This window comes from Telmatherina bonti (genome assembly GCF_933228915.1).
Source record: "Telmatherina bonti genome assembly, chromosome: 1".
NCBI classification, from domain to species: Eukaryota; Metazoa; Chordata; class Actinopteri; order Atheriniformes; family Telmatherinidae; genus Telmatherina; species Telmatherina bonti.
The window spans coordinates 24,542,249-24,565,556 of record NC_136619.1 but is presented as its reverse complement, the minus strand read 5'-3'; the positions used below and the strand labels follow the sequence as shown (position 1 = coordinate 24,565,556).

General features: G+C 37.0%; 1 protein-coding gene across 1 annotated transcript; it reads right to left on the bottom strand.

Annotated features, from left to right (window-relative positions):
* Window positions 1-1,748: 1,748 nt before the first annotated feature.
* Window positions 1,749-22,798, bottom strand: mtmr10 (myotubularin related protein 10). Its single transcript, XM_079242573.1, has 16 exons — window positions 22,395-22,798; window positions 18,313-18,370; window positions 16,078-16,214; window positions 15,497-15,569; window positions 13,070-13,212; window positions 10,925-11,018; window positions 10,576-10,723; window positions 9,844-9,931; window positions 9,546-9,634; window positions 9,023-9,153; window positions 8,787-8,856; window positions 7,334-7,404; window positions 6,917-7,089; window positions 6,639-6,809; window positions 6,320-6,502; window positions 1,749-4,930 (listed from the first exon to the last, which is right to left on the bottom strand). Exons 1-16 carry the CDS (start codon window positions 22,449-22,451, stop codon window positions 4,325-4,327), a joined length of 2,292 nt encoding a protein of 763 aa, XP_079098699.1. The 5' UTR covers window positions 22,452-22,798; the 3' UTR covers window positions 1,749-4,324.
* Window positions 22,799-23,308: the final 510 nt, after the last annotated feature.

Here is a 23,308-nt window from a genome sequence, read left to right as displayed (position 1 = left end):
TCCCGTTACACTTCAGGTCAGTGTTTACCGCTACTCTTCTGGCTGACTTGGCTAAAGTTGGCTAGCTACACGTAGGCATACTTTTAATGGATATATGTGTAGTAGACAAAACAGCAATAAGCACACAAATACACAACAAAATGTGTGAATTCAAATGGAAGCAACTATTACATGCGGCAACTTTATCAACACTATAAATCAACACCGGACACCATCCTTGAGAATCGTGCTAGTTAGCAACACGGCTAAAAGAGCTACATATAGCTAACCTAAAGGAGTCCTTCTCCACGCACATCTGACTACTTCCAACAAGGCAGTACGCATAAATAACGTTACATGCGTCCTTATCCTGTACACTTACCCCAAAATGTCATTGCGGACCGGGGTTTCTGTATAAAATATTGATATGGGGAGGGACAATTGAAGAATTCAAGGCTAACGAGACAAGCCCATTTCGAAGGCCAGCATAGGCGCTCACCAATGACGTCACTACGTTGATTCAATTTCCTGTTATTCTACGTGTGCACGTTTGACTCACACGCACACGCCAAATAGAAAGTCTGAAGTCATTGATTAGTTTAAGATGCGTTTGTTAGCATACCTGTAATTAAGTGTAGTTGTTTTACTGCCATTTTAACAGAAGCTGACTGTTGTAATGCCAAATTCCGAGATGCATTTAAAATAATTACACTTAAAGATCCAAAATGAAGCAGAATTTGTACGAATTAAGACAGTTTGTCACACTTTTTACTATCTCCAACAGAAGAAAAATGTAAAGGGCTTGCATCGTAGTCTTTAAATTCTTTAGCATGGTCACATGTTCTTAAGGGCTTTTAGTGTCAGAGCACTGAAACCATGAAACAAATAAGTTGTTTTATCATACACCTGTGCATTTATTGCTATGTCTATTAATGGTATCTGATGGACAATAAACGGAGAAAGAAAATGGAAATTATGTGTTGTGGCAGAGAGGTGTAATCATCATCTGCTGGAGACACTTTTCTTTCACCTGCTGTGGGCACACAGCAGCTCAGTTTAAATTAAATATGCTAACCCTTTGCACTGGTGTTTGTTGGCTATAAACCACATCTTTCATACAGCTGAAGGAATTTTAAATTACTATTAAATATTTCAGTTTGTTCAAGAGAAACTTAACCACCTACAGTCGCACTGACTCTTATACTTCAAACTTTATAAAGTGCTGAGCTTCACCATGAAAGCAGTTACGTCCTTAATATGCAGAAGTGTGCAAAAAGAAAACATCATTTATTCTGAAGTTTGCAAGATCCATTACTGTTCTGAAAAATCATGTAACTTCAGAGAATTTCTGGTGCATTCATTCATCCCTTCATGGTGGAATTATTGCTCCCTCCTGTGCATGTCCTCCTCCATTTAACTTCAAGTATCAGGTAACTGCATAACCTTGTAGAAAAATGGTTTAACCAACAATAAGTTTGAGAAAACTGGCTTTCTTGCTTTTGTCATAGTTATACAAGTATGCTTGTCACTAATGTTTGGTAATTTCTCCGGTCAGTTTTCTTACCAACATGTAGAACAAGTATCTGGGTTTGGCAAAGGATTTTTTTCATTATAGTTAATTTAAGTAAAACTGAAATAATCTTCATGGTGAAAAAGAACAAGAAAATATCAACACTTACTTTTTGGTAAACATTTATTTATATTTTCATGTATTTTTGTTCCATGTATAACCAAGCAAATCTGAGTTTTTTCATGAACTGACCCTTTCAACATCAAGGAAAACACTTCGATTTGTTGGTTTTAGAATATGGTTACAGTGCTTCTGCAGACTTGATCAAGATGCCTTTAAAAATTATTTTTCATCTGTTAGAATGAACCTGCTTAAACAAATGCAGAATAAAAATAAAAAATCAAATAATGTGTTATGAAGTCTTTTTTTTTAGACATACGTCAACTAAATAAAAACCAGAACACGGATTCATTTCAAAACTAATGTAATGATCGTTATACACAGTCGAGTCTCATTTTCTGCAAGGAAAAACAGCCTCAGTGCAGTTCCCCTGAATTTAACTAGATTTACAGAATGGGTAAAATTCTGTCTTAGAAAACATAAGTCAACAGATTAAGAATACAGTTCTAAAACCAATCTCCCCACAAAGGCACAGAGGATATGCAGTAGCAACTGCATCCCTCTTTGAGAACATTTGCATAATTGAATAAATACATCTGCTGGTCATCAAAAAATCAAGTTGTGCCAGAGAGTAAGCACAGCCGTCATACAGTTGCAGCAGAGTGCAAGATTGTGAGAATAATTAAAAAAAAACAAAAAAACAAAAAAACTCAGAAAACATAAATATATTTCCGTTAAGTATAAAGCCTTAATCATGAATAGAAATGATTTAGTACCATTAATCAAAAATATTAATTGAAAGATTTCAAGCATATACAGTATTTATATTTGCCCAAAAATATATTCAACAAATGTTTTAAAATAATCTATCCTATAATGTGGGTAAAATGTGCAATTAATAGCATTGAGAGAGCAGATCTGCACTCACGTTATTCACTACACTAAGATACACCTGAACAATTTATTGCCAAAGAATCCCAAGGTTGTTGTATATCACTAGGCACTGTTCAAGATTTAAGTTCCTTTTGTATGGAGTACATACAAAGACGTCCAGTGGTTTTGTATGCAATTTTACAAAAGGGTTTGGTAACGAATGCTGAGCTGTCAGTGACATTATACAGTGATAGTTCTTAAACAGGGTTTTGGATGACTGATACATTTGCATAGATGTGTCTCCAACATTCCCATGATTAGCTCGTAGCAAATATCTGGAGTCATTTCTATGGTACACATACAAGGAAAATCCTCAAAATCGCTTCGCTAAATGTTTAGAAGTATCTTTGCACACAATGCTCCCCATAATCCTGCCTGAAAGTGCAGAAAACTCTTTTCTTTTTTCTATTATAATCTTATATACAGAGAAAGAAAAATCCAGAATACACAGGATCTTGAACAGTGTATTCAGTTAATGCTCAGACTTTTCATCAAATAACTCCTACTGTCACAAACACGTTAAAATTAAGACGTCTTTTATGAGCCTTGGTATCTGGATGCCTTATTGCTAATGTGCTGCTTAAAATCAGTTTCATTCTAATAGGATAAGCAACTTCACTGCCTGAAATTGAACTATTTACTGGTTTGAGTCAAACTTGACTTTCAATGATTTACCCAATTCAGCTTCTGCTCATTTGAACAGTTTCTCCTCAGGTCCTTACCAGAAGGCCCTTAGAGGGAAAAAAAAAAAAAAAAAAAAAAAAAGGTTTACAACAACCCATTCAAAAGAGTGGAAATATCTACCACAGAGTAACATTTTCACAGCTCTGCTTACCATCAGTATCAACTGTATAATGATGCTACAGAGATAAGGCCCTTACAGGTCCTTAAAAATAGAAGAACTCTACAAAGTTGGATCCTGACATCTTACCATTTGTTACTCATTGCAACACTCCACAAGAGCTATTAAAATATGAGCACTCGCATCAATCTGCAATAAGTTTGTGGAGGAAAACATATTTACATTCAGCTTGGCCAGATACAGTTTGCCTCAACTGCAGAACAAATTCCTTGTTAGCTGTGTTATTCAATGTTCCTCTTTCTTTAACATTAGGAAAAAATGTACAATAAAATTTCAATTCAATCTCCTGGAAGTCAAAAACAAATAGTTACTGAAAGTCAGTGTTCACTGAAGAGCATCGCCACTGCTACCGTAAAAAAAAAAGTCCCAATTTAAAATAGTGAAGAAGACTTGCTGACCAATTCATTTAAAGAAAGAACAAGTTAACAGAACAGACACAGCCAGTCAGACAACAATAGTTACTTATAACTTTGAAACATGCAAATAATCACGTACAAATTTTGGAGAGGGTGGTCCCAACCAAACTGGTAACATCTCCCACCCTTTGTGTGAGACTTAAAATGATGTTTAAGAAAAGAAGACGTTCACACAGCTAAAGCTTGACAAACACTGAAATACATGGTTGCATCATAAAATGTTTTCCCACCACTAAGAGACCCTAAAACAACAACCCACTAGTAAATAAAAAGGATTTAAGGGATCTGAATCTTCAGCTGTAATGGACAATAATGATTCAGTTCTACAGGTGATGCTTTACTTTGGGAATTGTGGCACAAATTCTAGCATGTAAATAATTTCAAGGTGGAATCCAGAATAGTAACTCAACTTTGTCATGCTTCAAGCTGGTATTTTAGAAAGAGGTCATCGTAAATAAGATGATTATCTGTTTAATCTGTTAAGAGCCCTTAAACCCAACATCTTCAGAAAGTGTCATTAGCAAGAGTCTCTGTTGAAAGCCAGATTCTCGCCCCATTCAGGAATTTGCTGATGGGAGTCCCTACGAGACTTCGTCGGCACAGGTTTCCCACAGGGGTGAAGGGAAAAGAAGATGACAGGAAGTCTGGAGGAGGATCATCTGAGGAACTGGCCTTAAAATACATCCTCCTTTGGTCTAAAGGGGGCCCACTAGGGCTTGGAAATGATGTGCTGCCTGGACTGGGTCCCTTGTACTGCCTGAGATTGTTCTGGAGTATCTCAATTTCATCCACTAGCTGAGAGAGCTTGTGGTAGGCAGTGATGGTGCCTCCTTTGGGAATGCACGCTTCAGAAACCCAGCGTAGAAAGAAGAGCTTCCAGAGCGCTACATGGGAAGGCATGAGCAGGGGAATCAGGAGGCCCTGCTGGTCAACAGGGCGAGAAAACCACTCCCTAAAGAAACGCTCTGATGGGCTTTCATCTTTCACTGGTGAGAAATCAGGCTTGAGTTCTGAAAGCAGAGAACCCCGCCGGGGAAATGCATCCTCTTCACCTTTCAGTCCATTACGCTGCAATGTAGTCGTCACTCGTACGGAAGAACTGTAGCTTTTCTGTAGGAAGAACACACAGGATCAGGTTATTCTAACCTGACATGAACTGCAGGGGGAAAAAAAAATCAGAAGGGCCAAAGTTTTCAAATCCTGGCGATCCAAAAACAAAAATAAAATTTGTATTTCATGTGCAATAATAGACTCTCTTTAAGTTTTAACTGTGTGTGGAATGAGATGACAAGACTGCAACAATATGAATAAAATAAAAACATTAATCTGACTCTCACCTTGAAAGCAGGAGAAACTATGATATGGAGCTAAATGTGACTAAATAATAAAAGGGGGGTGTTAAGGTGTGGAACTGGGGTCACCGACTCAAGTCCTACAGCAACCATCCTGCAGGTTCTCGTGTTTCCCCGCTGCAACACACCTAAAACCTGCAGGATGGTAGCTCTCGAGAACCGGAGTTGGAGACCCCTGGTGTAGAGTCAGTGCTTTGTTGGTTTGCTCTAAGGCAGTGTTTCTTAATCCCCCCCCCCCCCCCCCCCGCTCTGCAATGTTTTAGACATGTTCCTCCTCCAAAGCACCTGAGTCAGATTTTTTAACTTTCTTATCAAATTCTTTGCAGCCTGTTAATGAGCCCTTTATTTCTCTCAGGTGTTATAAGGTAGGGTTACCTATAAAACATGCAGGTCAGGGGGTCCTGAGGACCAGAATTGAGAAACACAGCTCTAAGCAGACATAAATGAGAGAGAGAGGGAGCCATGTTGTCAGTTTAGTCATTAACGGGGGTCTTTTTTAATGAAAACACAAATAATAATATGCTAATTAGAAAAGCTCAGAGAGTGAACCTCCATCAAGCAGCTTATTTTCCCCCTTATTGTGAAGAATCCTTTTGAAACTTTATGCACAAAGATCATTCCAGAAACTGAATGGAGTCTTTGTTAGAGCAAGATACATTCTTAGGTCAAAAGAAAAAAAACAAAAAAAAAAACAACATAAAAAATCCATCTAGTATTCTTCAATAAAGTTGCGAGATTAACATTGGCAAAAACATAACTACCTTGGCGCAACTAATTAACCAACAGAAAACCCCAAATCTCTAACCATTAGATTATTAACTCCAGCTATTTTCTACTGGAACAAGAACTAAAATACAAAATAAATCCTTAGACGTTCAAAAAGGAGGGCAGTGGAACATCACAGATAGAATGGTGACCTGAATATCACAGTATCACACAGAACAACAACTCAGCAAGCAAAACAACATGATGTCCTCTCAACAAAGTGGCATTTAGAAAGTGAAAACAAGTGTGATACTTTGTCTGTTGATGATTTAAGATGTAAAATTCAACTTCGCTGCTTATTGAAAAATAGTTTCTCCACTCCAGATAACTGTTATCTGAGTGTTTTATCACATGTCAATATCAGAAATAGCATTTTCAATACCTTCGTGCGTTTGAAAGTTTTCACTTCCCCATTCTGAACACAGGCAGCTCCTTTGCCAACATACATGGGATTGTTAAAGAGGGTTTGATCTCTGACTGAGAACTGCTGTGACCACTCCCAAACAGGAGGAAAAAACACCGTGCGGTCTTCTCCTTGAGGGATGGCTTTATTCTTTGCAAAGTCCTATAGATTAAAGACAGGATTATTCTCAATCTTTTCCTCATACTGAACACAATATAAACAAAGTAAAAGAAACACCATAATCTATTAGATTTAAGAAATTATTTAAAAATGATCAATAATATGTGTAATTTCTTACATTCAAGACTTGAGCACGTTGTTTTGGAGAACTGAAAAGGAAAGTACTGAAGAGTGGGATCCACATGCTGTCACTCAGTACCGTCAGATAGGCGTCTGTAAACTCAAAAGCTGCTGGGTACTGGTTCATCATCTGCCACACGCAGTCCAGGAACAGTGTGAACAGTGGAGACTTGATCAAGAAAACACACAGACACATGTCAAGATGCAAGACTGGCTTAAGAAAATTCATTCGCTCACCTCCTCAATAATTAATTTAAATATAAATTATATGCATACCTCCTCCCTATCATTCTTCTTCAGGTGGTTGCATCTGTCCAAGAAGCGATGGCCAGCCATCACCCATTCCTTCTGCACCAAACTCTGAAAGCCGGTCAAGCTGCGATAGTGAGGGTCCAACATGAGCTGCACCAATGAGGAAACTACGCAGTTGAGATCCCGATCGTCTTCCTCTGTGCACGTGTAGGATGAGAAACACAAAAAGTTTAGCAAGCACTTTGCAGCAGACGAGGATTTTGGACATGCTTTACATGGAATTCACAGTAGCTAAACTTTTTTTTTTTATTTTTTTTTTTTTAATCAGCTCTAATATTACAATTAAAAAGGACTAGTTAAAATCAGCTTAACTTCCCTGGCATGTAAAAAATACAACAGCTACAGTAATACTACAGCTCAACTATTTAAGAAATAAATTACCTTGAAGAATAACAGAGGAATTCTTTCCATCCATGTGGTACACTACTTCTGCTGAGTGTTTTAAAAATGCCCTTGTGACACAAAAAGAAAATGGATTAAAACATGGAGGGGAAAAAAACATGGAGAGGGAAGCACATTCAGAATCTTAAACACAATATAAACTGGTTAAATGATTTGGTGCTAGTAGACTAAATCCTATTTTTCAAAAGTTGGAGCAGTTTATAACATGAATAAAAACAAAATTATAAGATTTGCCATGTTTTTCTAGTACAGTTTTTTTTTTCCAAACACAGCTTATTAAATTTAGAAACTGGTCATATTTCAATGTGCACATTTTGAATTTGGTGCAAGCCACATGTTGGGGTTTGCAGCAATTTGTTTTTTCACACTTTGCGAGTGAAAAGAGAAATACTAGTTCTGAAAGTAAAATACTTCCCCATTTTCATACCATACAGACTTAATTTAAAATTCCCTTTGATATAAATATTTTTTAGACTGTCTAGAAAACATTTTTGACCATCTGTATTTTCCCAGCTTGCATATAGTTAACAGTGACATGCAAAAAACACGCCAGCATGCAAACACATCTGTGTGGTTCTGCTCAACTTCAGCCTGAAGGATTTGACATCAATGATTTCCCAAAAAATAATTTCAGTCAGAGGTTGGGTGCATCACATTGAGGGGCCATTAGGTTAGCCCCCTAATGAGTTCAGGCTTATAAACTGCACCATTTCTAAATCTTGTACCTATTAGTTTAAATGTGCATTTTTATTTGCATTGCACAATTCTAATTTAATTCTAGATTTAGTGATAAACTTATCTCTCACAATGGTTTGCAGAATTGGTCCTCAGTCCTTGTTGCTGATTAACTGGGCTTAAAATGCAGAAGCAGGCACTTTTTTATAATGTGCAATTTTACCGTCATTCGTTGTGTTTTGTCTCAGTGTAAATTTTACTGAAATTACTTTTTACATTTAGGATTTCAAAAGTTATTTTTGTTCTTGGTGTTTTCAATAAGATGTTAGAGTTTGTACAATGTCTCAGACACTGCACGTTATTTTTGACTTCCAATAAACATGGACCATTGATTTTCATATACTAAAAGAGAATACCAGTTTTGTGGAAAAAGGGACTGACTTCATAAGTGAATTTATAAAAAAAAAAAAAAAAAAAAAATCACATTTTACATATAATCAATACAGTTTCACATTACAGTGTTATTATATTGTCCATAATAAACTGTGACTTCCATGTACAGTGTATAAAAATGAAAACAAAAAGACATTTGACCAATGCAAAACTATTAGAAACATTACAAAATGTTTGTGCCGGTTACATTGCAGAGGTATGAGAGGAACAACATTACTTAAGAGTCTTTCAAGACATTATTGAACTTTCCTTTAGAATGCCACAACACATGGTTTATACAGAGTTACATAGCTTGTTTACATACCTGACATATTCCAGCCACCGTGAATTCTCGATAGCTGAAAGCCACCTCTCCTCTGACTCCTCAAATGGTTCTGGGAATCAAAATAATGAATCACTTACATTTATAAAACTGCACACCCATATTCATGTATCCTAAACATTCAGACAAAGGCCAAATGTATGCTGCACACACAGGTTGAATACTAGCAGTGTGCACATTCATCTTTTGTCTCTGTGAAAAAATGCGACAGATCTCACCTAAGACGCAGACCTGTCTGATTTTTACAAAGGCACTTTGGATGTCCTGGATATTAGGCAGACATTTGTCCAGATCAAGCCTGATGACATCACTGGATTGTGGGTGACTCTTAGTGACAGCAACAGAGATCCTGCAACGACAGAAAGCAGATGTCAACCTGAAGTTCATTACATTGAACAAACAATGATAAAAATATATTAAATTATAATATATGTAATAAATGGATAAAAAATTAAACTTGACAGTTGAAGTAAAATAATAAAATGCATTTAATTCCTTTATGGAGGCAACAGAGAAAGATGGACGACTGGAGTTGGTGTTGTCCATATATCAGAAAACCAGCAAAACAACTAAGCCTGTTTTTGTTAAATTGTACCATAGTTTGTATCAATCCTGAGCATGAGAAAAATAACATCTTGCAATTTTGGCAGAGACACAGATATCCGTCAACGGTTACTGTTAATTGGGAAATTGTCTTTGGTGGAGGATACACCGGCAACGTGAAAGCAGTGAATAGAATACCTCTGATAAATCTTCTTCTGCTGGAGTGGATCGGTTATGTTGGCCATGCGGACAAGAGAACTCCCATTATTGTGATTCCAGCACCACAGCTACAAAGAAAAAGATGAATTATGATTGACCAGTTTCAGAAAATAAATTAGATTCTTTTTCCAATTTAACTGCAACTTGGGATCATTGGGTATTGACTGGAAACAACACCACTGGTGATTTTTAAATTAGCTCACAACATAACAGAGGTCTAACAACAAAGCTAAAGAAAGTTTGCATAACATGATGACATCAGAGCATAGACACTCACAGGAATGCGCCCATCAGAGAAGGATGACGACAAAGACTTAAGATCTTGATCCGCTAGAGAAACTGGAACAACAATGTGCTCTGGAAGACTAACAGGGAGATTAGAAGGAAGAAAAAAAACCTGTTACACATAATTTGGATACAACAATGGATTTTAAGAAAATAAAACAGAGAGCAGCATAATATATTAAAGTTAAACTCTTCATTTCCCAACATGGAAGAAATCCTCCTTATTTGTTTTTAGTTAGAATGATTGCTTGATGCTGATATTTTATAACTTGCATTATGGGAACGTATTTCATGGTGTAATACTTAAAAATAACTTGTTTTGTTTTAACCAAAATATGGCAACATATGTACCAATCAGATCTAATCATCTTCAGCAGTGGCCATATTTTGTTAATTAAGTTGAAAAAAGAAGCAGATTATTGCTGGTTTTTAAAAAAGAACCAGCGATTTTGCATTTCTAATTTTATCTACAAATTACAATTCTCACATTGAACCCCACCATGATGTCACCACTAAACTCAGCTGAATAGCAAGTATTGTCCTAAAGAGACAAGCACACAACATTTCTCTCATGACAAAAAGGTCCTTAACTGAGCAGAAAATGCAGCGTTTTTGTCCTAGAATGTTTAAAAATGTTTCTTACATCTACTGTTTAACATTTAAGACAAGATGCTGGGGTGCAGACATGCTTAAACGATATCAGCAAACAACATAAGTTGAAAACCTTGATGAGATGGCATAACTCTCATTGATGGAGCAAACCCTCCACTCTGAAGCACCCGTTCTCTTGATCTCCCGATCCCAGTCGGAGGAACGGTCAAAAACAGGGGTCTGTAATCCTCCTTTTGGGGTGGAGCCGTTGACTTGTTCCCCTAAAAACACAGATTAAACTTTAACATATTTTCTATGACTAAAGAAAAAAAAAAAAAAAAAAAGAAAGTAGTTCAGTTTTGATGTCATATTTTTGGAATAAAAATGGCAGAACTGGTCAGTGTCAGATACATGATGCGTTACGAATAAAAAACAAAAAGCAAACAAACAAAAAAAAAAAGTATGTCTGGGTATTAAAGTACCTTTAGATTCATGATAACGCCGTCCTTGATACTCAAAGCCAAACAGCAGCTGAAGATCAGCTGGATGAGAATAGTGGGCAATAGCGAGGCAAACCTACAATAAAATAAAGAAAATGATTTCAAAAGCCCACAACTGTCACACACCAATTAAAATTCAACGGTAAAATCTGTGTTAAGGCAAGTTTGGTTTCACCACAGCCACTCAGCTGCAGAGGCTAAAATAGTGTGCTAAAATAAACTCTTTAATCACAGCAACACAAGCACAAGTCAGACCTGAAAAAGCAAATGTGTGACAGCTTACTGCCATGGAGTCGAACCTCTGCAGCTCCACCAGAGTCTAACAAAGGAGCCTATTCACTAATAACGCTGTGAAAAACACCAGTGGACAGAATGTGCGTGTTTCCGCGTGCATGCATAGAAAAAACTGCTCACAACTCTGTAATTTCTTATGGTAAAATAAGCTATTACAGGCTGGCAAATTCTGTACATCAAACAGAAAAAAAAAACCAAGCCCAGTTTTAGGTTCACACTGTAATTACATACACGCTGCCTATAAATGAACTCAAACTGCAAGTGCAGACATGGTGTTTTACCAGAAAGATATCATATTGTGCGATGTAGAGTGGAAAACTATAAGTTGGGACAGTTAAATTAACAGATAAATACTAATTTATGTATCTGATCACAACAGTTCCACACTGCCAATCATGGTATAGGTGTTTACTAGAGAGCGGCAAGTCTTTCAAGACTAAAGTGAAACTTGCAACGAGACGACATGATGTGATCAGAAGTAACTGTTCACACCAGTAACACTGTAAGGATATATATTACAGTCAGAATCTACAGCAATTTTAAAAAGTTCCTCATTTTCTGAAACCTAAGAACTCACAACACAACATCTCTTCCTGCAGGGCGTAACATGTCTGTGCATGAAGGGAATAACATATATACTAATGAATGTTTTATCCTACTGTATGAACTACTATTACACGTTTTCCTGAACTAAAGAAACAGATTTTTTTTTTTTTTTTTTTACTCTGATACCATCACAATGATCCATTTGGACCATTTAACTTACTGGTATCAAGAAGAAAACATCTATGTGTCCCATCTCTGTATAGGAGACGAGTCTGACTCACACCGCCAAATGTTCCTCCAGTCAGGATCAAATTCTGCTTCCTCTGCTATGAATGAGCATTGTTTTCAATGTTCCGTTGTTGTTAGGTTAATGAACATACTTCCTGAAAAATCGCTATTTCTTTTCACAAGACGGGTGACACAGCTGCAAATAAAAATTCTGCTGAGACAAATATATGTCACTGAGAAAGAGGTGATGGCAAGAGCTGACTGAAATGTTGTGAGTTCATATGATGTAGTCATTAAAGGAAAGGTTTTGTCAAAAAAAAAAAATTTTTTTTAAAAAATCCAACCAAACGCAAAGGAAATGGACAGAAACAGAAAATTCAGTGAAACCATTTATGAGGAAGTATTATTAATAATCAAAAGAAGAAGAAAAAGAAAAAGAAGAAAAATAGATCTACAATAAAATTTCAAAATGATCTATAAAAAAAAAAAAAAAAAACCCCACACACATTTTTAACTTGGACAGATATTACACTTTTTTAATGTTTAGTTGTGGCCCCTTAATAGGCATTGATCTTAAATGCTTTCAAATTGTGTGAATACTGGCATTCATATCCTAAAACTGTCAAATCAAAACTTTTTTTGTAAAACACTTTTCATACAAATGCATATCAAAGTGCTTAACATGAAGAAATTAAAAAACAGTTTCACATTTAAAAACACACACACACACACACACACACACACACGTTACCCACACACGCACACAACCCAACCCTTCCACTGACCATTAATGCCAAAATAAAAACTAATAACTTTAGGATTCTGTCATCTGTATCTGTGCCAAGAGCACCATATTATCATTATTTTCTGTTATTTTTTTATTCATGAACTTATCAATAAATAACCAATTTTAAAAAATCTAATCGGAATTTGCTGACATTTTAAATAAACATTGGTACACTGCACACTGTAAGCTAAAACATCAAACACTTCTAAAACCACAACCCAGTCACAGAATAAGATCAAAGCAAACTGGGAAATGCTTCCGTTTTTCCTCACCTTTTTGGCGCTCTCAGGCCCAGCCTCATCAAAGCAGAACCGTATGATGCGCAAGTCTTTGCAGTACAGAATAAGCTCAGTTGGGTTGAACTTCAGCTTCTGGTTGGAGCTCAATACTTTCTTCTTTCCCTTTGTATCATTAACTGAGAGGAACATACAAAAATAGAAATCCTAAATTAAGAGTTTACAAATACAGTATAGAGCACAAGTGGTTACTCTTCTCTACAAGAATAAAAAAAATGTTTGAACCCCTATTGCCTCCTAATAATTACAGTATTATAGATTGAAAGACAATGCATTTGTTTTTATGAAGAAATACTTAAAGATTGTTTAAAGTACAGGTCGACAAATAGAAAATGGTCTTAGAAAAAGTGAAGTCAACATTTAAGCCTAATCTACTAGATCTATTTAAGCTAGTTGGAGTCAAGCAGGCTTTGAGACTGACTGGGACCAAGCAGCTCCAGCCCTCTGTAATGTTAACAAGGATAAATATCTTTGGAATCAGTCTAATGGTGTGTTCAGACAAAGAGCGGCAGGTTTCCATGTAAAGTCTATGTGGAGGCGCGGCAAGGGGGCATCGAGCTTTCTCGTGTTGCGTTTTGGGTGTCCGCAGAACGCGCCAAAAATTTAAGAAGTTTTTTAAGCTCGAAGATGGGCAAAGCTGAACTTTGGCCGCTTGACGTGGGGCGTCAACCAATCAGAGCGATCAGCTCGCAGCTCCTGGAGGATTTCTGTGGTGAACCCAGACACGGGGCTGAGATGCCATTACTCCATGCAAAATTTAGGATTACCGTTCCTTGCTAAAAAGCTGAACTGATTTGGCAACGTAGCAGGATCTGTTGCCTAGCAACGCTTTGTTTGGAGAGGGGGGGGGGGGGGGGGGGGTGGGGGGTCGCCTTTCCCCCTCTCTTTTCCGCCGCTCGCTCCAGACAAGCGGGAGGAGCGTTGGGAGCATTTTGGGCGTCAGACACAAAAGTGGCAGTTTAGTGACCAGTGTCGAGCGTTCAGCTTTTTGAACGTTTGACGCCCAAAACGCGTTTGGTCTGAACACACCGTCACGCTGTGTGAGACAAAACAAGACCACATAACTGAGCTCCAATTTAACCTCACAGAAGCAATTCTTCATCATCAAGACAAAAGTGTTTGTACATGTTACAAACACTTATGCATCCAAAAATAAACTCAGAAATGAGTTTCTTATTGGGTTTCTAAGATGTATTATCTCTGTGCAGGGAAGCTTGCCGTGAGAGCCACGCATCTTTATAATTAACATCCATATGGACAAACTTTAGTTTGTTTCTATTAATGGTGTCAACTGCTGGTCCTTTCAATTTGAAGGTCAGGATATTTATATTAACACATGTTCAATACAAGGAAATAAACCTCAGAGAAAATGAGAGACAGAGTGGAGGTGCAGGCACAAAGACAACTGGGCCTTCAGCGTACCTCAGTAAGCAGCTCACGTTGCCGTGGCCACAATGCTGAACCTGACTACTACTTGCCGCAAAGACTAAGACTGCTGATGCAATACCTGCACACAAAGCCTGAACTAATTTACAACTGATATTGCTTGCCAAGTTGACACGGGTCAAAAACAAGCTAACGAAAACAAAAACCTCTTACATTATCACTGAAACATAAACTTTGCTGTGGATGGTTTGCCTCTGCAGTGTCAGCAATCAGCATCAATGACATACAAAAAAAACTAAGCCAGGCTGCACTGCCACCCAACACTGCTTGCCTGTGACATCACGTGTAATCTGATTGCAGTCCCGGAGAAAAACAACAACACACCACCAGTGTCCCAATTTATCAAAAATTAATGAGAAGTAGACTGTACCAATCTGTTGATAATTAAGACTGTGGATCACTGCCGTAAAATAACTTTCTTAAGGACATTACATACTCCACGAGAACTTTTTTATTGTTTTTAAAACCATGAGATCAAAATAACAATTATGTTCTGGGGGATGTGAGTGGTTCTCCATGCAGCAGCTAAGCAGAACTTTCTTCACAAGGAGTCCAAAAAGTACTGTGCATTTGGTCAGACAATTGATGTGGGCGTGGTTAACAAAGAAAAGCATGATGTGGAAAGTTCCCACTTGCGCATTTTTACTGATGCGGGTTAAACTAATAGTTTTAATACAATACATGATCGAGGTGGTGAGAAAGTTTAAAAATGTTTGCAACATGCGGCATTTAAAGACACGAGCACAATTGTAAACAAATCAGCCTGTCGCGAATGAAGTTTCTTATTAAATATAAAATAACAGGGTCAATTGTTCATTCAATTCACCAAATAATATCGGTATTCCAAGATATTTTGGCAATCTTCAACTAAGGTAACAATATTATCAGACTAATGTAAAATGACTTACAAATAAAGTTATAAATAAAGTTATTCATCAAAATAAATTGTAAGTGTACCTGTTACCACTTGATCCAGACAAGTCAGGGGGATATCATGTTCTCCAAGCAGCAGGTGGGAAAACTGGGATTTCTGGAGTAAAAAGGAAAAAACATAAACACAAGTATGTGAGCATCTTTTAGACAACATATAATCCCAAATAATTCAGTTATATATTATATCAAACAGTGACTGGTGTCCTGAGACTGAACTACAATTGGCTTTCATTTTGTTATCATGCCCACAATCTGCTGCTCTGGTGGAAATGACGTCTGTTCTCTCACTTCTCGTGCGATATCTCTGAGAAGTAAGTTTTCCTTCCTCTTTGCCAGATGCATTAACGTTCAAACAAGGCTTTGTGTTTACTGGTGGTACCAACGTTTATCATACATAGAACAAAACAGACTGTAGTTCTGGGTTGGTTTTTTTTTTGTTTTGTTTTTTTTTAAACAAGGTTAAAAACTGTGTGAGGAGTTTATGAAACTGTGGTTTCTAGTAAAGTTATTACAATAAGAAAACAAAATTGATAAAATAATTTAATCAATTCCAATAATATGACAATAATGCTTCACTACATGAAAAAAAAAATAAGCACAAATACCTGCTTAAGAGGTGCATCCTGAGGAATGAAGGAGACCTTAAAGTTGGTGCATATCAACTTCCCCCAAAGGTCATCCTGGCTGCTTTCAGTGTTGATGCATTTCCTCACAAAGTTCACCTCATTAACTACTATCTCGCCTGGGGACGACAGCAGAAAAGGAAGAGCATGAAACTTCCAGTCTGCACTTCCTGTTCGCGTGCTGAGAAGCAACATTTGCAGGTAATTTCAATTCCTACACAGTCTATTTAAGTACCTGAACCAAACTAAATAAACCCATTTACTTATTAATCAAAGAAAACTTTCATTAAAGAGTAATCAAAGGAAACTTTATTCATCAAGCACTTTTTATACAAAAGTAGCCTAAAACTTTACTTTGAAAAAAAAAAAAAAAATACTAATAACCCAACAACTTTCACATTCTCATTCATAAAATGTTTAAATTAAAAAAAAAAAAAACATACACCTGATTATACTCTTTTTCACACACATGTATCATCACACACAACCACACAGCGCACATATGCACATATGCAACCTCATCCCTCATAACAAACCTGTCTTTTTAATGTCTGTAAAGATGGGTGACTTTTAGTGTCAAAATTCAAATATCTCTTTCCCCCAAACTGCAAAAAGCTGCCTTACATTAAACTCAATACCAATTGGATAAAACTTCAGCGTATTAGAGAAAGAGAAACTGATGATAAAAGGCCGAGACAAAGAACATAGTGCATCCTTCTGTTTAGTTTTGTCTCAAACCAGCCCTGTGTGAATTATTTGGTTACTGATCGTAAATCTACTAGAGCAGGAGGAAGGACACATGTATTCTGTCAGAGCTAATGACAACTGTGCCCACAATCCTCTGCTTTCCAGGCTTTTATTAAAATAAACACCACCACGCAGGATGAAGTTCAAACAAGTCTTTACATGCCTTTATGTCATAATCTATTATTAAAGACAAATACAACTCTTCTAACAGACAAGTGCTCCTTTTTTGTTTTTCCACACCAACATTTAATTTCCTTCTCTTCTTACTAGACAGGAAATACAGAAATACAGCAAAACTCCTCGGGCCTCTCGAAAAGAGAAAATGTCCAGCAATCTTGTTATGTTTTTGGCCTTTTTTTTTTTTCTTTTTTTTTTAAAAGTATGAAGTTGATATGCAATCAAGGAAGATTTTAAATAATTAGCTAATCCTATCAAACCTTCAAGCCTGTGGTTGTGATAAAGATGACACAAAAACAAAAATGGCCCACACGACACCCAAATGTGTGTGAATGATTAGGATGTTTAGCCTCCCCTCCGCACACACTTCTGACCTATGCAAGTCACATTACAGTGCTGACTTCAGTTGTGCTCTTACAAAGCAGTATTTTATGCGCACAATCTTTGAAGAGCAGCACGACCTTTGTCCCCTCACATGATCAGATGACAATTCAGGTGCAGACATGAAACCGGCTATAAAAAGTTGCCCCACAAATTTCCAAATGAAGAGAACTGAGCCAGCAGGGTGGAGTCCAACAGAAAGTGACTTCAAAGCTTTGCCTCAGAGCAGGAACCAAATGAGGCTCGACAGCCAAAAATGAGGAAGCTGATCGTGAAACTTGTTCATCTGGCTGCCTCACAAATCACAATGACAAAGAAGCAACAGCTATAATGTGATTATAACCTGATGTGACCATAAATATAGTGGGTAAATTAAACAAAGTCATGTTGCTTCAGACCTAGATAAAATACTACAAATGTTTGCAGACTTGCAGAGCTGTTCTAAGTACCCCCCCCCCCCCCCCCCCCCAAAAAAAAAAAAATTAAACTAAATAAAGTGTATCACCTTTAAATAAAGACATACGGCACAACAACAGCAAGGGAGATCTTGAAAAAGTGTGCAACATAAGCAGCAATGGTACTTATAGCAATGGGAGCAGATGTTGTGCATTTATTACAAAATATTATAATTCTATTGAGTCTGATGCTACAGCTTCACAGCATGTTGAAGCAAAAAAAAAATACACTGAAGTTAACGCCACATTATAAGTCTGCTGTAATGTTCCTGAGCAAAGAGTGAATGTATACAACACAAAAGATATTGTAGAAAAACAAACACAAAGTCTTCATTGTGGTTACTGGGATTATGTCGTTTGTAATGTCATAATACAAAACATGTCTATCAGGTCTTGGATCAAACTGATGCTTCTTGTTTGATTAAAGGGACACTGATGATGATGCAGAAAAACTCACCTGGAAGTAACTTGGGCTCCAACTTTTTGATAGGTGGGTTGATCGTTTTCACATCAGTCTAGTTAAAAAAAAAACCAATAGAAAAGGCACATGAAAATATCAGATATGCGCTGACTAATCAGGTGGTTAATCAATTACAGCAATAATATGCCTTTTGCCATTACAGAGTGCCAGAAAATGGCCACCTAAATGTGTCGTTGCGGCAAAAACATAGCATGTCACATAAACCGTTTCTGAAGGTAAGTGCATAGAATAGAATATACTTATAATAGCGTTTTGCACATTTTAAACCACTGTAATTTCAACCCTGTCAATCAACTTGACAAACTGAACATCCTGTTTAGATTTGTTTTGGTGATGTACAGTGTATCAACACTAAACCACATAAACAGCATGCAACGTGATGATAAGCTTGCTTCAAGCTCTATTTACATCACGTATTAAAGGATACACAAAAGTCATTTAATGCTATTAAACAAAAAACTAATTATTAGCTTAAACTGCTTAATAATTAGTTTAAATTGCTCATTTGTTGGGAGTGTAAGTGAATAAATAAGGTAAGCTTAAAGCTGGAGTTGGTAATCTTGCTCAGAGACATGTTTGTTTTTTTACTCTGGGTGAAGTGGTCCTGATAGTAGTCTATACATTTTGTAATCATGAACAATAAAATATAGTTAGACCCCTCAGTTTACTGTAAATCTGTAAAAACTCTGACCAGTTCAAATGTTCTGACCAAATTGAAGATGCTCATTTCTTATATTTTGTAAGCTTCTTCTCCCAACTCCCCTCCTCCACCTCCCGTAGCACATACCTGATAGCCACACCCTACATATAAATAGCGTGTTAGAATGAAAATACAAATAGTGAAGAAGACACTCGGAAGGCAAACATGGCTGAGAAAATGCAGGAAGGATTTCCCCAACCCGGTTCGGTTTCCATGCCTCCTCTCGCTAAACAGCCGAGAAAGAGAAAATCATTGGTGGAAAAAGCTGTGAATAAAAAAAAAAGCTTTGGATCACGCAAGGCACAAAACCAGAGGGGGAGCGGCCAAGACAGGGTGCCACTTTCAAATGTTGCGAGCTCCCCAACATTACCTACCCCAGTTTTAATGTTGTCTTTTAGCTGTTAAAGTTTTTGATGACAGTGTTTGAATAAATTCCCTTTTCTGGTTATCAGAACCAGAGCTTAGAAAGAAGTCATGCACTTACTTTTAAAACTCTATATGCTAAATACCAAATGTTAAATAACTGTCTGGAGAAACGTTATACACCTGTAAGCAACATGGGCAAATAGCAACCTGTATCCACACAGGGGTGAATGTTTTTTTTTTTTTTTTTAATCTCTCCAGAGAATCCAGAGACAGACGGTAGGATGTTTCGTCAGTCTTCTACAGAGATTTCACCTGACATTGCAATGAGCGTGCAAAGCAAAAGGAAGATAAAATGTTTCTTTTTATAGTAGTGAGTCATAAAATCTGCACATTTGTATAATGCTGAACGTATTTTACCTTAGTCTCACCGAGTAAGAAGATAACTGCACCATTGTGCATGCTTTGTTTAATACTGTCTACCCCCCAAAAAAAAGAAGAAAACAAAAGGGTCACATCGTAATATTTTGCTCAATCACCTTTTAGATTTGATTCTGACTCACATTCGCTCTAGCATTATTTCAATAAGCTTCTGCAATCTTTCACCAAAATCTTGTCATGAAGATAGGAGAGTCCAGCCACTGTGCAAAGTTTTCTCCAGCACATACCCCTTCATGATGGGGTTCAAACCTGGGGCCTCATTTATCAGTCATTCATAGAAACAGTTGTAAACTTCATCCTACATGGGAAATTTATAGTGGTTGTAAGTACAAAGTACTTACCACTACATTTAAGACAAAGTAAGTACTAAATCATCTGCTCTGGATCATTTAGAGTCAGAAACGGCCTCTTTAACTGTATAGAGAAACAACAAACAACTTCGCTTCAGAAGTCATGCCGAAGTCGCTTGTGCTTCTCTTTGGAGTGATAGTGAAAAAGAAAGAAGCAAACCCACTTTTAGTTCCGATCACTCATTCAAGTGCAGTAAACATTTATTAAAACAAAAAAAAACCAAAAACAAACTGAACCTCACTTGCATGAGTTTAAATGCAGGGGATACATATTATTTAGCAATCCTCTGAAACAAAATGCAACACAACTAAAAATAAATACTGCACATTTAAATAAGAGCAGTAATGATATGATATTAAGGAAATATTTTATTTTAAAAAAATGATAAAATTATTAAATTGTCCAATATCAAACAACAAACAATTCAAGACAAACTTTTCAAAAAGCATTGCAGGACACAGACTGAGACGTATGTGCAGATGGAAGACAGATGTGTGAGAATGCTCAAACACACACTTCTGTACATACACACGGTTGATAAATGAGGCCCCAGGTGGCCAATGAAAATGGGAAAATAGCTAAACTTCCAATACCTATGGAGGCGCTCAAAACCTAAATGTGGCACTAAAAAAAAAAAAAAAAATTTCAAAAGCCTGTCAACAATTATCTCTAAAAATGTTTTTACACTCTTATGAGAAGTACATGCAAGCAGCAAGATGGCTCCATCACTTCATCTACCTCTCTTCTACCCAGATGTGGTCATCACTCTGGAAAAGGGTGAAACTACACAACCTTCTTCCATCGCTCTGGAGTCCAATCATCATGCTCCCCAGTTAACTTAAGCCTTTGTCTCCAGTTAGTCTCACTGCTTAGTGGTTTTCATATCGCTACACAGTTCTTACGGCTCAGCTGCAATCCCTTTAGTTTCCTTCACATTGCATGTAGAAAAGCGCCTACTGTCACAATGAAACATTGCCCTCCGTTCTACTGTTGTTTTTCTTTTATTTGATTTCAGCAAATGTTGAACTGATCATTAAGAACCATCATTCAGAATTTTTCTCACCACATTTCTTCTCCACTATCTTTCCAGTTTTTAACCCAATTTTAGTAGTTCCTGCAATCTCCTTTGATGTTTTCTCTGCTTGATGCATGGAAATGATTTCTTGCCTCGTAAAAACAGACCAACATCTTTTCCATGACCACACAAAGTTTCTTTCAACAAGAAATGAGAAGCTACAGATGGGATCATTTTTCAATGCAGTAATTATTCAATCTATCTCTAGCTATTAGTTTAGATCATTTCAGGTGATCAGTTTTTTTGTTTGGTTTTGAGGTGTTTTTTAGGCTAGGCATGTAATTTCACAATTTTAGTTTAAAAAATGTCACAACAAAGATACTGCCAGTCCCAATGCTAAAAAAAAAAGTCAGATCCTTTGTTTAACAGGGTAAAGTATCAAAGCAGCAATATAAGAAAAATGTCACAATAACAACAATAAATAGATAAACTAACATTAAAGTACCGGGAAACAAAAAGTGTATTTGCAGCGATATACTGTTTAAATACGACAGCTACTTTAATTTAGTATTTCATTAATCTGAGTTCTAAATTATGAAACATTGTTATAGCTATATGAAGTTATGTGGGTTTATATATTCTACATGCTATTTTACATAAAAGGAAGATCAATCTGACAACTTGTGAGAAGATTAAAATGGAGATAAATGTACGTAAAACCTAGTTCAAATACATTAATGTGGTTTTAATGTTTCAGTATTTTGAAAAATATGTGATTTTTTTTTTAATCAGAATGTGCATCGTTTAACCATTCATCAAAATGAAACCACAAATACAAATCATTAAAAAATAAAACGATTTCCAACAATGTAGCAGCTTCATTTTAGTAATAGCTCTCAACCAAAATAGAGTAAAGAGATCAATATATCCATCTGAAGTGTGGAGGAGAGATGGGAATCAGTCAGTATAAAACGTATTAAGTCACGCAGAATACAAGTAGTTTGTAAGTGCATTCAACCACAATGTTTATGTAAATGCAGCTAATTAAACTTTAACCACTGGTGATCTAAAAAGCCAGTCATTTTCTGTGTTAAGTAGTTGGAAAACATTTGACAGTAGAACCAGACAATATACCGTGGAAAATGTACAATATCACTTGCCATGGCAGACAGGCAAATATAAACATACCTGGACTGGGGGAAGATAACATTTGAAAGTTGGTTTCGTGGGTTTGACAGAAAACATTGTCTACGTCCGTCCTGCAACTTTCACACAGTAAAAGACAGCCTGGTGGGCGCTTGACTGCTGCCAGCGGGGGGGGGGGGGGGGGGGGGGTAAAATGAAAAACAATCCAATGGCAACCCTTCAGGAAAAGTTTGGTTCAATCCTTAGTCGAGTTAAGCCAAGACTTATCAGTGTAAAATATTCATCGACGCATTGTAGGCGACCTCCATTTCGACAAGCAGTCAGCAGCGAGCTGGTTGAAAAAAGTTGACAGAAGTTATCGTAGAGACGTCGGCGTTAGCTCGAATAGCTAGCTAGCATGAAGTACTAAATAAGTGTCGTTCAAACGCAGAGATCACACTGTGGGGAAAATGGACGCGCCGGCTAGTGGTCTACATTTTCTTGACACCTGTTATTACATTTGTTACCCTCATGGACTTCCTCAAAGTCAAACTAATTCAACCAACGCAGTACCTGACGCTGCAAAGGACTTACGGCCATGTTTTTAGAGAGCCGAGGTCCCGCCCTGCTTCCGGGCTCGGCTGTTCAGCTCATGTCTATGGTTCAGCTGTCCAGACTTTCTCACATCAAGTTTTCATCAAGTTCACACTGCTCCAGAGATCCTCTGTCTGTTTATGAGCTGAATTAGTGTTGTATCTGATAGCAAATGCAGATGGCGGTTACATTTCAGACAAACCGATTAATATTTTAGTAATGTTCATCAAGTAAACCACCAATGGACTACAACTCCCATGAGACACTGAAAGGTTTAACCTACTTTTACAGTACAGGCTCATATATTGTCAGCAGTTAAGTTAAATAATACACAAGGGTGCATATTTAAAGCTGTGATTTAGAATTAGATTTATATGACATTA

Bases quoted from the DNA above. Each gene is read 5' to 3' on its own strand.
- mtmr10 (XM_079242573.1), bottom strand. From the start codon at position 22,451: ATGTTTTCTGTCAAACCCACGAAACCAACTTTCAAATGTTATCTTCCC. The intron at 9,932-10,575 runs GTTTTCAACTTA...TCTCCCTGTTAG, and splicing joins AGTTATGCCATCTCATCAAG to TCTTCCAGAGCACATTGTTG. The intron at 8,857-9,022 runs GTGAGATCTGTC...TTTGATTCCCAG, and splicing joins CAGACAGGTCTGCGTCTTAG to AACCATTTGAGGAGTCAGAG.